The sequence below is a fragment of the Pygoscelis adeliae genome, unplaced genomic scaffold, assembly GCF_000699105.1.
Source record: "Pygoscelis adeliae isolate BGI_AS28 unplaced genomic scaffold, ASM69910v1 Scaffold172, whole genome shotgun sequence".
Lineage (NCBI taxonomy): Eukaryota > Metazoa > Chordata > Aves > Sphenisciformes > Spheniscidae > Pygoscelis > Pygoscelis adeliae.
This window is the reverse complement of record NW_008824338.1, coordinates 710,251-726,874: the sequence shown is the minus strand read 5'-3', so window position 1 is coordinate 726,874 and position 16,624 is coordinate 710,251. Positions and strand designations below refer to the sequence as shown.

Sequence of the window (16,624 nt, the reverse complement as noted above, 5' to 3'; positions counted from 1 at the left end):
CTCCAGTCGGTCGATCTGTTCATCTTTCCATTAATTCTGATCCTTTCTGGCAATTTTTGCTCCATTTTCCCTGGCACTCTCCCCCCACAACAAGTTTCTCGCTCCTCGGCTGGCTGCCACAGCACTTCATGGCCAGCTCTGCTTGTCACCTGCTATGGCATTTATAGAAAAATGTGTATTGAACTAAGCAAATGTATTAGCTGAAGTGAAGAAGAGGACGTGAGAGACCAGAGGAGTGCAGCTGCTGTGCTCCTTCACAAAGGGAAAGAAAAGAAAAAAACTGCTAAGTGTCCCTTGATTTAATAGCTTCGTGTGGAATGAAAATTAGAAATTCACCCCCATTCTCTTCTCTTTCAAAATAAGCATCCTTACAGAAACTTCTACTTTTCATTTACTCCATTTTGAGATTTTATCATTTATTTCTCTTGCTTTCACTCTTATTCAATATTTTATTATTGTCTTATTTTCATCCAGAGAGTGAAGAAGAAGAAACATGTTGCATGCGGAGGCATCAAGGATGATTCCACCAAATAAGAAACCCATTACTGAAGGAACCAGCCTCCTCTGTCTCCTGATGCCGGTATATTCAAAGCTATGGTCACACTCCAAACAATCTGGTAAATTTTCCTTTCTTTCCGTTTGATCTTTGTTACATTTATAATCAGGACTTGATGATGAAATTGCGGTCAGACTGTGGCCCCTGCCCTGCACTGGCAGCACTCGCCATGGAGGAGAGAAGGCTGTTCTGTGGCCACCTTCCTCGTGACTATTCCTGAGTTTTGGTCTGGGTTTTTCTTTCAAGAAATCAGTCAATGCCAGGCAGGTAACTGCAAGGGACCTAAACACTGAGCAAACCACTTTCCATCTCACACACAACATTTAAACCAAGCAAAAGAAAAACAGCTGAAAATTAACTGAAGGGACTTCTGTCTTTTTAATTTCAAATGTGAGCAATGCCCTGTTGCATGCACATAAGGTTTCTTTTTGTGGCTGCTTTAGAAATATTCCCAACAACATCAGTTCTTGGTTTTATGAGTGTTCACAGTAATACAGTTCTGTGAACCCAACAGTTTCTGTTGGGTTTAATTTTCTGTAGGTGCTCTGAAGCCACATTTCTTCCTTTGCTCATTTCTCTAAGAGCAAAATGGACTTATATTTGGGATTCTACAAAGAGATCTTTAACGGGGACTATGTTGTTCTCCAGTATGCAATGTCTTTGGTGGCACCTTTGAGCTAAGGAAATCTGTAGCTTAAGGCTTGTGATCTCACTGTTGTAAGGTGCAGGGTATGAAGGATAAGCAGAGATCCTGCAACAGAGGTAGAATGACATAGAAAAAAAATTAACTTAGCCATTCCTTGCAACAGAAAGGCTGCAGGAAAGAAACAGTCTGCAGAGGTATGAAGAAGACAGCAAATATTAGAAGTAGAATGGAAACTCCAGTATCTGCATAAAGTAACGCTGGAATGTGAAGTGCAATGTATAATAGGAAGTAATGGTAGTTAAGTAGGACGCCGAACCTTCTTTTTCCACCCCTTGTTTTGAGTGTGTATGTGGGTGAAATGAGCAAATTTTTAATGGGAAAATGTTTAATGGAGAAAAGAGAGTGAAGTGGACGTACACGCTTCACTGCATGAAGGAATATGTCAGGCACACTGCTCTGACAGTTTTATGCCGTGACCCTGATTTTGCTGTATTCCCTTAAGTACTCAGTAAACCCTTTCTACCCATGAGCAACTAAGGATGCTGCTGTTCCTACTGAAAACAGCCACAGTTTGAAAAGGATGGACAAAGTCAGGAGAAAGCCAGTTAATTCAAGGGTAGAAATTGGAATGGCAAGTGGCTAAAATAGGAAGGATTTAGACAGTCTGCTGGGCAAAATGATTCTCTTTCATTTTCTTATCTGTTAAAGCCAACATTCACTGTGACAGGAAACAGGGAGTGGTGACAGGGCTAAGAGAAAAGGCAGTATAAACCTCAATGCCTACCAATAGAAAATTGAATTTTTGTTACTATAGTTAGTTATGTTTTTGCTATATCCAACCACATGCATGCCGTGGATGTTCATATACTTTTCAATATGTTATTTATGTTCCTTGGAGAAAGCAAATGTTGTTTTCCTTTTAGATAACGTTACAGCAGTTATATATGTCCTTTGTCAGTATTACTTGTGTAGGAGAAAAAACAGATGGTTCCTTCATACTGAAAAAGGCAAATACATTCTGAGCTTTAGGATGATGCCCACAGGCTTGAGTAACAAAAGAATCCTGAAGGGAATTATTGTAAATTGAACCATGCTGATTCAAAGAGAGAGGCAAGCCTAAGTGGAAACAAAGATAATTTCAGGGTCTGGATCCTGCTAGTCCTGCTGTTGATTGCCTTTTCTGATACTGTTCAGCTTTTCCCATGTTATTATTTAGAAGTCCAGAAGCTGACATTTTCATCAATTCTACTAGACACTAAACATCATTTTAAAACAGCTGAATCATTTGCAGTATCAGCTACTGGATTTGCAGGAGATATGGCTGACTACATGAAGACGTGTACCCAGTACTGATGCAAACCTTATTATCCAAAATACTGGTATTGAATAGAAGCTTCTTTCACCTTGGCAAAGTTCCCGATGTCCCCACTGTTCCTAAGATAATTAAATGTTATTACCCCTTACAGTTTAGCAGCATCTATGAAATAACTAAGGGGTCTTCAATCTGTTTTAGACTCCTTCTTATCACACTGATGTTATCGCTAACTGTTGTGGTTTAACCTCAGCTGGCAACTAAGCACCACACAGCCACTCACTCAATCCCCCCACAGTGGGATGGGGGAGAGAATCGGAAGGGTAAAAGTGAGAAAACTCGTGGGTTGAGATAAAGACAGTTTAATAGGTAAAGGAAAAGCCACGCACGCAAGCAAAGCAAAACAAGGAATTCATTCACTACTTCCCATGGGCAGGCAGGTGTTCAGCCATCTCCAGGAAAGCAGGGCTCCATCACGCGTAACAGTTACTCGGGAAGACAAACGCCATCACTCCGAACGTCCTCCCTTCCTTCTTCTTCCCCCAGCTTTATATGCTGAGCATGACGTCACATGGTATGGAATATCCCTTTGGCCAGTTTGGGTCAGCTGTCCTGGCTGTGCCCCCTCCCACCTTCTTGTGCACCTCCAGCCTTCTCAGTCGGTAGAGCATGGGAAGCTGAAAAGTCCTTGGCTAGTGTAAGCATTACCAAGCAACAACTTAAACATCGGTGTGTTATCGACTTTGTTCTCATCCTAAATCCAAAACCCAGCACTGTACCAGCTACTAGGAAGGAAATTAACTCTATCCCTGCTGAAAGCAGGACACCAGCATTTTGGACACAGGCATCTTCCTCTCCCCACCCACTTTGCACCATGCTGTTTACCTCTGCTGAGCAACAAAAGCAGAATGCTCTGAAGTAGCATGCTCCAAAATAGATCAGCTGTCAGATCCAACAAAAAATGTTGTGTGTACATACATACACACATATGTGTGTAAAATTCATATGCATATATGATCTAGCACATGATTCAAATGAAATAATTTAATTTAAAAAATAAACCTTTCAATCTGTTCTGGAAATCAGTAAGACATAGAAGGGCTCAGGGTACATTTTTTTTTCCCATCTGCCTTAGGTTTGGAAAGCTATTTATAACATCAACTAATTAAGATCTACAGATCTCAGAGCAGAAAGTAACTGACTATTAAAAACACACGGTTGTTAAGAAGCACCCGTGCCTACCTTTAGCAACAGAACAGAACCTGAAAAAATGACTTACCAATAATACATATCAAGTAAACTTCGTTCTCTTTTCTCTTTTCAGGAATGGATTTTGATTTCTGCAAATGATGTGCTCATTCATAGACTATCACCAAGAAACTGGATGCTTGAAAGATGACAAGAGTAAATACAGACAGAAAATCAGACAGGTATTCCATAGACTCACGGGAAGCTACTACCAGAACAGATATCAGAAACCAAGGTAGTCTGTTACGTTTCTCTAGAAACCATTAGACTATAGTGCCATCCAAAATGACAATTCATCTGAGTCATTATGATATCATGAAGAGAGGGTGAGCTTCACAATCAGCTGAAACCTAGCTGCCGCCATGGCAGTCTGGATCTTCCTCTGCGCTTACGCAAGTAAGTCTTGAAGCAGACCGGCTCTCTGATCCACCTGAAAACTATTTGGTTGCTACTGCTGGTTGTTTGCTGCAATGAGTTGTTGCTGCTGTAGCTGGTTTTGCTGAGTTTTCAGTTCCTGACCTGGCTGACCACACAGCTGCCTAGGGAGCGGGATCATGTCGAAAAGGGTGGGAAGAAGGAAGGGAGTGGGAATCAGTCCCTTACGCTGGCAGACAAGATTTAGTCATCTTACACCAATTATGAGACCAGAGACTAAAGCATTGCTGTAAAGGGGTGTCGGTGCAGATGTAAATATCAGAGAGTTCTTAATGACTTCCAGCAATGTCCTAACCTGTCCTACCTGCAAACGGAAAATGCAGAATAAAATAAAGTATTAAGGAAAGGCATGAAAACTTTGCAAAACTGCCAGTCTAGATAACAGTGAGATAGGTATCAATGATAGGTCAATCAACGATAGGTATCAATAGTCTTATTATAAGAATAAAAACATTCATTCCAAAAGTCAGCGGACAAGAGACAGGTGTATTTTCTTCCTCAGAAGAATGACTAGGACTTTTTTCTGTGACGATAAGCAAGCCCTCCATTTCGGTGTCAGTTATGAGGCATACAGATTTAGAAAATATAGTTTAATGAAAATCCAACGTACGTTTTATTAATTCCTAACCCCTCCTAATCTATTGTATTCACCTGACTCCTCTGCACAAGAATCAGGGGGTACTGCCACTCAATTAAGTTATAAGTCTAATCCACTTTCTAGTCCCCATAAGGAGATAACAAAGAACACTTGTTTGCTGGAGATAATATAATATGCTCACACCGTATATCAGAGCGCTTCCTGTCTGTTAAAATGTTAATGAATTCTCTACAGGTGCAAGATGAGTTTAACTATAGTATACATCTGCAAAATAGCAGGTGATCTTCTCCATATTCTTCCATTCACGTATTTTTATTTGAGTCCATTGAGACCCTTGGAAAACTAGTGACTACAATAAGACAGCAATCACAACAAATTGGAGCAATATTCCTTCAAGGTAGAATAGAACATACTGAAATTGATAATTATTGCTGAAAAATGCTAAGAAATGCACCCTGGAAAGAGTTACGTGAAGTGATTGTACTTCTGTACTGTGATCATTTCAAAGCTAACTGCACTTACACAGAAAAGGAAGCCACATCTCAGTGAAGGCAGCTCAGTGGAGATGTATGTTCAACAGTCAGACTAAAAAATTAAATTTTGTGACTATATTAAGGAAACTAGAAGTTAATACTGAAAATATTCTATTCCATTAAATCTATTCCATTAAATCCACATAACAATGTTATACTCTCATCTTGGATATTCAGTTTTGGCTCACTGTTTTCAGACTTACATTGCACAAATATTTAAGGCCTCCAGACAGTCCAGATAAGTAGCTAGAAAGCACGGGAATATTTTTCCCTGTGAAGACTGAATTAAAAAGCAGAGGTGTATTGATTATTGCTAACAAACTTAAATATTGTCTTTACCTTGAATTTTTACCTTTGCCTTGTAGAAAACCTAATTTCCCAGAAAAAAAAACTGTGAACAAATGGTGGTTGTGACAACTGAGCAGAGATACCAGGCAGAAGAGCCGACAGATGTCTACCACAAACAATTGCTGTAGCAAATACTGACTGCCTTTGGTTAAGCACTGCGTGTGCCATAGACAAGATGTTCATGAGCTCATCCAATTACCTTTAAACAAAAAGGATAAACTACAGTGGGACTCTAAGTAAAGTGTTGATTTCAGCTGAACAAATCTTGATAATTTCAGAAGAAAAGTAGTTATTGAAATCAGCCAGGCAAGAAGGCTGGTGATTTGACTCCCAGGTAAGGCAGAGGGGTTTTTTTAAACCAACAGCACACAAACGTGTACATCGATTGTAGGAAGCTTCTGGAGATAATTCGAGACCCAGCTGGATTAATGACAGCCTCACCAAAATGAGACCAAAAAAACCCCACAAGCATAGTGGGGAAACATATGTAACGGAGCAGACAGTGAGTGTGGGAACACACTGCAAAACGTGAAGTGTCACATCCAGCTACACTCTAACCCAATTTAAAATGAAACAACCCCCCAAAACCACTAGAAGTGACAGATTTGTTCCAGATTAAGCCTATACACTAAGTGAATACTTTGCCTCATTTTTCAACTAGGTTAACTGTATTAGAAAAGGGGGAAACGTAAGGTGACTAGTAGGAAAAAAGATCTAGAAATGGGAGATAGAAAGTGTGGAAAATGGAAAAAAAAAAAGTGTGAATATGGAAACCGTGTAAACCCTCACCTGTGAGAAAGCTAAATTCAAGTCCTGAATGCTCTCACGGTGTGGGGGCACATAATCTCTGTTACAGCAGCCTGTAAAAATTGGCACATGAAACACATCATAGCAAGGAATTTCAGTACATCTACTGAGCTGACAGAGACAGGGAAGGCTATGTGTATTAAAAGTAGTTATCTTTTAAACTCTGTTTATGAAATGGCAGAAAGAAGGAAGGGAGAAGCTATCTGTCCACTCCCAAGCCTGCTAGTATGATCTGGGTAGTAGAAGGCTTCAGGAAAAAAAATTTCAAGGAACTAAAGACAAGAACGAAAATGGGAAATAGGATAAGATGCTGAGCAGATGTGCCACAGATAGATCATACTACACTAAACTGATACGTCCTTTTGAAATAATAATTTTCTAGACAAAATACGCAGTAGATCTCATCTGCTCTGACTTCAGCAAAGCATTTCATACAGTAGCACATGTGAAATTATTAACAAAGCTGGAGAAGAGAATTAGGAGGAAAAATATGCTGAGTATTAACCATCAAATGAGGAGGTAACAAGTTGGGCTGGTAGGGGATGTATAAGGCTTCAGGGAGGTAATTAGTGGAGTTTTTCAAGGATCTGACATGGAACTAATCTTACCAATTGGCATTTATTATCAGATTTAAGAAAAATGTATATTTGTGCTGATGCAATTCTCAGAAGTCACGAAGGGTGTGGCTAAACTAGCAGTTTTTCCCAGGTGGGCAATGTTCCTTTGAAACAAATCTCTGAATTTGCTTTGTGTACCACACTTCAGTTCATGTCAAAGAGCAATCTCATAGCACACACTGGACTCCTTTCAGAGGAAAATAAATGCCAAGGTGTCCTCCAGGAGCATATAACACGTTCCAGCTGCCAAGGGGTGTTCAGTCCAGCCGGCCCAGATGGCAACTACTCAAGTAAACCTTCTGAAATGCAACCAGTATGGACAACGGGTCCTTGGCACCAAGCACAGACCTACTCCTGTCAGGCTGCACTGACTGCCCATATAGCCTGAGTAGGTAAGTATGATCAGTATTTCATCATCCTTCATTGGAAGGAAAACCGAATTGTCTTAATGGGTCGGAATGAAATGGAATTTAATATTAAAGGTGAAAAAACATGTAATTAGAGGCCAAATCAAATATAGTATTGCCTACAAAGTAGGAACCTATTCTGAGAACAAAACCATGTAAGTGCTAAACCAGTTGTACAGTGAATCACAGGATAACTCTGAGCAACTAGCGTGATGAATTTCTTTAAAAATACAAAAAACAAACCCCCAGAAATATCAATATATTTACAAGAGATATCAGGTTATTCCTGGTATATTTTTTTAATAGGAGAGCAGTTGGCTGTTGCAATGAAATTGAAGTGCTGATAAGAATTTCAAACTATAAGGGAAATATATTTATTGGCAACTCAATTAATCTACAGTAGTTTCAAAAACAGTATTAGTAAACTGAAGGGCTTAGTGGGATTCAGAAATGGATTAGATGTTTCTGTGAATGCCATCCTGAATAATTACACTAGCTGGAATAAAAACTGATAAGGGACAACAATGGTTTTATAATTCTTCCTACGGACAATTCACCGTGATTGTAAATTACTCTCCTCTAAAGCATTATCTACCTGAATTAGAACCAAGACAACAGATTAGACATACTGCTTTTTGTTTAATACAGTGGGTTCTTATATTTCAGTTTCAACAAACTATTCTAAAATAAAAGTATTGTAACCATCAGATTTCCATTCTTTATGAGACTCAGGATTGCAATTCTGCCAACTGTCATTCAGACAAGTAATACTGTTAAAAACTGGGCTTTGCTGAATGCATAAAATACTCCAGTGAGGTTAATTTGAAACAGTGAGTCCTAAAATACGAAACCACTCAACATTGCCGTACATAGAATATTGATGAAAGAGTTAATAAATGTCACCTGAAAGTTAAACATGTGGTAACTGTGATAACTGCAATTAATTTGCTCCTGAGTTTAATTTAAAAGGTTTAAACAAAGGGCATGAGCTTGTCCTTGAGTAGCTAAATCATACTCATTGAAGCACTCCTACATTATAATAGACCATTTATTCCATTTGCATTCTCATGTATACATGCACACAGTCTTGTTAAAAGATTCATCATAATGCCACATTTGGTAGGAAAATTAACAAAAAAGAAGGTAGTGCTGGGAAGATGAAGGCAGAAGCTCCCGGAAAGGGTCAGGAAAAGACTCATAGAAAGAACGAACTTAAGAGCGTAAGACTAAAGCAATCCAGGAATTCTACAAGCTGCCTGAAAAGCTTTTCAGAGAGAAAACTGTTGCTGTAGCTTACAGCTGTTTCCCAAATTTCACTCAGCAGAAACTAAAGGACTAGTAATGCTGTATTTTAAGGATAAGTAAAATCAGCTCTAGGTCCGAGAAAGGCACTCTGATATGGTTGCAAAAAAAATTATTTAGCTGTCTAATATATGAGGTGGGACAGATGTAGATGCCTACCTCCAAAACTGGCAGCCTCAAATATTCTGCCATTATAACATTAAATCTCACTTTCCTTCAAAACCAGACTGGCAGTGCCGGCTCGCCTTTCCATCCTTCACACAGCCCAAGCATCAGAGCAGCCATCAGGACGGGTAACACCATGCCAAAGTCCTTTCGCTGCTGCTGAGAAAACCCGTGCCAACACCTTCCCATCCATTAAGCCATAGGCAATTGAGCAGCTGGAGCATTTGCCAGTCCCTCCTGCCGAACTCCGCGCTGCTCTGCGTGGAAGGGTTCGGTTCATTGGCTCACAGGGAGAGTAAGCTGGGCTCCCCAGGGGCGTAGTTAAAATATCAAGCGGGCAAGAATCCAGTCCCTGTTTCAAAGATTTTATCCAGTGACCATTTCATGTAAAATACAGAAGCAATCCTGGAAGAGACAATGTAACCCAGCATTTCTGCTCTATCACTGCAGAGTCATGCTCTTTATTTTCTGATCAAACTTGCCCAATAAATGAGCAGAGTGAAACAGCTTTGCCCAGGAGGGAGGGACAGACCTTAGCATCAGTCTAATCCAGCGGTAGTGATAAAGATGCTTACAAATGTGGGGTTTTTAATAGCCTTAGGCAGAGGAAGGAGCAAACTCATTGCTTGCACAATCTAAATTACTTCTTTTTGGAGTTATTACATACAAAGGATGCAGTACTATAACATTTCCTCTGGCTAGATGTAAGGTTTAGCTTCTTATTCCATGAAGAGGCTTGTGGTATAGCTATACAATTATTTTCTCTGATGACAAAACTCATTTAAAACTTCCTGCCTTTGTCTTCTTTTTCACCCTGCAGTTGTACCAGAGCAACTCATTGTGGGGCTGCACAGAGCATCGATAATGGAAATGAAATTTAAAAAATAAAAAGTCTGTGAACTGGATCAGTAACAGATTGAATATGATACTTATGCCTTAAAGATACAATTTAAGTCTGAGACATGCTCTGGTCTTCACCAGTTCCTTACTTGCCAGCTGTACATGGCTCCCATTTTGGCCACTGTAAGGCTCCTAACTGTCTCCATGTATTGCAAAGGGTTCAGTTTCTGACTTCTATATATGAAGATTAGTGTTCAGGCCTTTTGAACATCTACAAGTTTTCCTGACTTGAGCTTGAGTTGAAACTACCAAAGGAATATGGAAGGATGCAAGGTCCTACATTACCCTCAAGGGAGGTGATCCTTCCCCTCTACATGGCACTGGTGAGGCCACACCTGGAGTGCTGGGTCCAGTTCTGGGCTCCTCAGTACAAGGGAGGCATGGACATACTGGAGCCAGTCCTGTGAAGATGATGAAGGGACTGGAGCATCTGTCCGATGAGGAATGGCTGAGAGAGCTGGGACTGTTTAGCCTAGAGAAGGCTCAGGGGGATCTTATCAATGTGTATAAATACCTAAAGGAGGGTGCAAAAAAGTAGGAGCCAGGCTCTGAAAAGAGCCTGGTGCCCAGTGATAGGACAAGAGGCAACGGGCACAAACTGAAATACAGGAGAGTCCCTCTGAACATCAGATAACACTCTTTTACTGTGAGGGTGACCAAGCACTGGCACAGGTCGCCCAGGGAGGTTGTGGGGTCTCCATCCTTGGGGTTATTCAGAAACCATCTGGACATGGTCCTGGGCAACCAGCTCTAGGTGGCCCTGCTTGAGCAGGGGGGTTGGACAAGATGACCTCCAGAGGTCCCTTCCCACCTCAACCATCCTGTGATTATCTGAATGAAATAATTCAATTTTGGGGTACTTTGGGAATATTTTTGTAGTTAGTCTGTCAACCACAGAGTTTCTTTGTATGGTGCTATTTTGATTTCTTGCTTTAAGTCAGTAGCTTTATCTCGGTCTCCCAAGTGAGTAAATTTTTCCAAAGTGAGTAAATTTTTCAGTACCAGGTATCTATGTTAAAATTAAAAGCTCATGCCCTGCTATACTTACAAAAGGACCATTATTCCCACATAGGATGGTACCCAAAAAAGAGTCTTTTAAGCTATGATTTAATGTAGCTATTAAGGAAATAAAAGCTTACATCATTCATGTCTTTAATAGTGTTTTCCATTTTTATAAGAATACTTACTGCCAAACTAAAAAGAACAGGATGTTCTTTTTATACAAAATTTCCTTGTATCAAAACCACTTTGAATACATTTCACATTACATGGAAAAAAAAAATATTCAGCCTTTACATGTGTAGGGATGTCACTGAAATCAATTAGTCATAGCCAAATATCTAGTGGCAGGCTAATATATTAAGTACAATGTTATACACAATGTTATGATATCTAATTATACTTTGATATGGAAGATTTGAGATCATAGAGGAAAAACAGGTCTTACAACGGATATATGTAGATAGACATTTTATTTCAAAAAATAGCAAATGTCTTAAGAACACAAACCAGAAAGTTATTAAAAGCTTCATAGCAAAATATTTAGCCAACTCTGTTACAATATATAGGCTTGAGGTTCTAACAGATAACACTATGCCTCAATTCACTGAGCAAGTAATGCTCCCGATATGTAAATGTCACACAATTGAAATATGGAGCTGAATATTAAAAAAAAAGAGAGGGTATTTTTATCTTTGATCTTTCATAATCAAAGTAATTGAAGAGCAACAACATTTTAACAGGTTTGATTCTTTTTGGGAAAAGCCATTAAAAATAATTCCTGAGTATTTAGGTTAAGTGAATATATCAAAACTGACCAATTAAGACCAACATCCTGTTAGGTGAGCCTTGCAGCTTGAAGTGACATTCTCTAGCATGGCTGTTATGGCAGGATCACGGCCTAAATACCTTAATGAAATACATGAAAACCTTCTGGTATGCACATTCAAATTCTCATTTTCTTTAGCAATAGCCTACAACTGTCAACTGTGAAGCTTGCTTTGCTGAGAAAAACATTGTTTTAAATGTCACTTCCTTTTGCAAAATCTTGTAATGCAAATTGCCACAGCTAAGCCTCCAGTGAACCATCACACCAATAATTATGTGAAATATATAAATCAAGATTTAGGCAAGGGGCTTTCATACCATGTTAGTACACATATTGAATTGTATGCTTTGTATCAGTAGTCTGAACATAGAGATCTAGTTATTTAGCTTCTTGCTATTGTAATGAGAGGCAATATATTCATTTTCCATTATTCTCCTCAGATGCATGTCACAATATCATCTTATTATACACAATGTTTCTAAAATCCTGTTGGCATTCATCATGTTCCTATGATTTTAATTTAATCTGTATATTTTCATTTTAAAACTGCTGCCAATCAAAGTGGTTTAGAGAACTAATCCCAGAAGAATTTTCAGATTTCTTACTTTATATACGTTTTCCCAGAATTACAGGATTAAATTACAATGGATGTAGACAGATCATTGTACAAAGCATAGTTAATAATTCACAACACTGGTATTCAACTCGACCAATTACAATGAATTCACAAAAATGGTTTTAATTATACCCACTCTTTTCTAGCCACCCACCCCAATATGTAAACAAGTTTCTCACAATGACAATGGCAAGACTGCAGTTACCCAGATGTACCGTATGTGAAAGACAACACCTAGGATAAAGGCCTGGATTTGACAATTCCAGTTTGTGCTCCTGCTCACTTTCCATTCTAGACCACAAGCACTGTTTCTAGACTCTTGCAGTCATTAAATAAACAGAACTTACAGGTAAATGGAGCTTTTTTCCTAATGCAGGCTTCTGGAGTCAAATTGATAAAAAGTAACATGCTTAGATAGAACAAAAGAAATAATGACTGGGGAAAAATTGGAATCAGTTGTACCAAAACTCTCTGAGCAATGATAATGTACAGTATTGCAGCTGTATGTTACTAAGACAAAAAACTCTTGGCATTACAAACATGAAGACCTCTGTTCACGCAAGCCAATTTTAATGGGCTATTAAGCATTTGGTTAAAAACAGGCTTGCACTAGTCTCACTGAAAAGGAAACACTTGTCAAAATGTTTTTTTAAAAAATACCATATGACATCTTCTAAATTGCAATTTAAATATTAAAATCTTGTTTCAGAAGTTCCTCGCTTTAGGTTGTTACTCAAAAACTCATCATGTTCAAAACTCAAATTGTTATGAGATCTTGATATCATAAGAAGCTTTTCCTTATTAGTAAAGTCTTTCTTGGCTGCTGCTTGTGGCACAAGTAACCTATCCATTGGGTCCTCTTTGTTTTCTAGTTTCATATATCCTTTACTGTTGCTCCGATCCAGTCTGGGCCAGCTGGGGTGTTTCCTTTGTTCAGCTTGGACAGTGAGCGTAGATGGACCCCTGTCCAAGTCCAGGGACTTTGAGTGTGAAGACAGAAGGTGCAAAGATGTGTTGGACCCAAACTGTTTCCTGGCAGTGCCAGGGGATAAAAGCTTTCCTGTGCCTGGTCCGAGAGTCATAGAAGATTTGAACTGATCAGATGGAGGGTCCACAAATGAGTTGTGTCGTGGCAGCATGGTAGCGGCCGGTCTGTAGGATTCGTTGGTATCAGTTAGCGGAATGGCCAGAGAATCCATCGACAGATTTCTAGACCGACTCCTAGTGATTTCCGAGTCCTCAGTTATGTTGTCTATACTGGGCTCATCAATAACACAGTTATTCAGTTTAATTACTGGCAGTGTGAAAGCACTAATGGAAGATGATACAATGGATTTTGTTTCACACTTTATAGAGCTAGTGTTTTTGTCATCTGAAGCCTTGCTGGAGTGAGGGTAAAGTCCAAAGACTGAACCGGATTGCTCAGTCAGCAGAGGTGGCAGGAGGCTACCAGTGGTCCTATCTTCATTTAGGGTAATCTCATCTTCTTCAGCAGAACTATCCATTCTAAAATTACTCTTGAAGCCAGAGAAAGGCGCAACTGTGTTTGCAGCCAGCCGTGACGCACAAGAGCTCCTGCTGTGCCCGAGTTCTCCTTCCCCCAACAAACCAGCGAAGGCACCACTCAGCTGCTTTTGTTCCTTGATCTTCAGGGTGTGGATGTCAATTACAGTGGAGTATATGTCTCTCATGTGTATGATTTTTGTTTCTTTGTCACGGTTTTCATGCAGAATGGCATTTGCGCAAATAAAAATGAAGATTCCAATGCCCATAGTAAAAGGGCCCAGCATTTTCATCTTATGGGAGTGCACATGCTGTTCGAAGAAACGAAGTAAAATGCTTCCTTGGCTTCTCAGGACCTGGGTTTCATTTACAGTTAGATTATCTTCAGATCCTAAAAGCTGTTCCTTTTGGGGCCAGTATCCAAGGATGGCCATTGCAATTCCCAAGAATGCGATAAGCACTCCCAAAACAAGGAAGAATCCCGATGGAGAATAGAGGCGGATTTTGCCCCTGACAATTACTACATCTGCCCTGGGCCGGCGCCTAACTGGTTTCTTCTCCTCAGAAGCTGGTGCTGTGGCAAGATTTATATGTTGCTGAGATCTGGCAGAGTCTTGCCTTTTTAAGGCAGCCAGTCCTGTTATGACTCCTCCGGTTGCTATCATAGTTCTATATTGTGCCCTGGGAAGAAAAAGAAAAAAAAGCAGATATATTGAGGAAAGCAAAGGTTGTGTCTGCAAATATAGACAGCGCTTTGTTAATCTGTAGATATTTCTTGATAATCAAAATATTCATGACTTTAAAAAAGCTACTATATCTTAATCCAGTTACGACATAATAGCAGCTTTGAGATTCACATGGCATCTTAAAAAAAAATTCCAAAAGTCTTTTATCACTTTAAATATAGGTGATAAATCTTCCATCCGTGATACAGACAGTAGCAGAAAGCTAGTGCTCTTAGTGGTGATATATCAGGATTAAAGACGAAAATATTCAGAAACCTTAATAGATTATTTATCTCTGGACCGGTCTGCAGCAAAGGCAATAATATATTATTACCTTGTATGCATTTTAGATCATTTTAGCACTTTAGCTAGTAGTTCCTCTAAAAACTTCTATGACACACAATGACTATGAATACCGATCCTTCTACATATCCCCTTTTCCTTATAGATTTCAGCATATATTAATACATATTTATTCCATCATTTAAAGAAGCTGTTATTAAGCCTATTCAGATCACCTGAGTCTCAACTACAGAATCATTTTTGCCTTTCCTAATAGAGCTGATCCTCTTTTATGCATATCTAGATCTTTTTTCTCCCCTTCTTGGTTCCTCATGGACTACAAATCAAGTAGCTCAGTTTAGTTTACCAGATAAGAAATCTTCATAGATTTCAAGTTCATCAATTCAAAGCTTCATCATTTTATGAGGAAATTTTTTCATTTTAGACTTACTTTCATACCTGGCTGTCTATTACATGAGAAACATTAACCAGCATGGGTTTAAGAAGAGAAAGCCATGTTTGATAGTTTTTTATGAGTAAGAGTAACAAATGAAACAGCACAGTTCAGGACAATTGTATTTTATTTTACAAGGCATCTTATAATCAGACTCAGAAATAGTTTCTGAGCTTAATTAATGAATATTAGAATGAACACTAGATAATATTATAGAGTAAAATTAAGATACTATAAGCCAGGTATGAAAAAAGTATGTTCTCTTTGGTGGCCTTACTAGGCTCAGAGATAAAGAAAGGCTGACAGTCTGTTGCAGTGGAAAAGGCTCCATGTCAAAGCTGGGGATGGTTTAACAAGCAGACAAAGTTAAAGTTGGACTGAGTGAATAACGTGAGAGGCTGAAAAGCAGAGGCAAAGCAAACCCGTGACTGCTTGCAATTTACAGGCCGTAATTTTCATCAGATCTCTTAACATATTTATGTTTTTTAAAAAAATCTTAGCAGTGCACCCATGAAAAAAAAAGGTTAGATCTATCATGGTATGAGAAACAAACAGACAGGCTCTATATTTGGACACTATCATAGATTTCCAACACTACAAGCAGGTGTCACATAAGCATATCTACAAACAGAAATCAGTCCAACCCACCGATTATGAACTTGATTATGAAATTAATAGGGAATTTGAGACAGGTAGCCAAGTGAAAGGACTAATCCAGAAAAAAAATGTATCCAGTGTTCATTATTATCTGTTCAGCAGCAATTCAGGCAACAGAAAGAGTAGCAACGTGAACTCCCTCCCTGCACCGTCATTATTAAAGGACAGAGTGCTTCCTCTCTCTCTGTGAGAAACTTTTTCTTTACGAAGGAAAGACCTGAAAAAAGGCTTAGGGTGCTAAGTATACAGCATTTTCTGAATTTCTGAAAGAGAAATTATTAACATTATTCCAAAAAGCTCAGAAATTTCACTTGTAGTGTCAGGTTTTATGTTCCTAATCTCTCTAGAAAGTCTCACCCTTTGCAATTCATTTCCATTTTTATATCTGGGCAATTTCAATAGTTCAATGCCAATTAATTTCTTGAAAAGCCATTTTTTTTAATGTAACAATTTAAAAATCCCCCAAAGAAAGTTATTTGACATTGATAGTCTTTAAAAATGAAAACAAAACTTTCTCATATGCCCATGTATTTAAGGGTTTCTGCCAAAACAAAAGATCATTATTCTGTTAAACAATGTTTTGAATCTCTAGACAGAAATAAATAGGATTTATCCATTATAAAAGCTGTTGTATTTTGCCATGACTCAATGAAATGTAATTAGTTTTCCTCTATGAAATAAATTA

At 38.9% G+C, this 16,624-nt stretch overlaps 1 protein-coding gene across 1 annotated transcript; it reads right to left on the bottom strand.

Annotated features, from left to right (window-relative positions):
• Positions 1 to 13,010: 13,010 nt before the first annotated feature.
• TMEM200A (transmembrane protein 200A) lies at positions 13,011 to 14,486 on the bottom strand. Its single transcript, XM_009319040.1, has one exon. It carries the CDS (start codon positions 14,484 to 14,486, stop codon positions 13,011 to 13,013), a length of 1,476 nt encoding a protein of 491 aa, XP_009317315.1.
• Between the last annotated feature and the right edge of the window lie 2,138 nt (positions 14,487 to 16,624).

Coding starts and splice junctions, on each gene's coding strand:
- TMEM200A (XM_009319040.1), bottom strand. CDS start 14,486: ATGATAGCAACCGGAGGAGTCATAACAGGACTGGCTGCCTTAAAAAGG.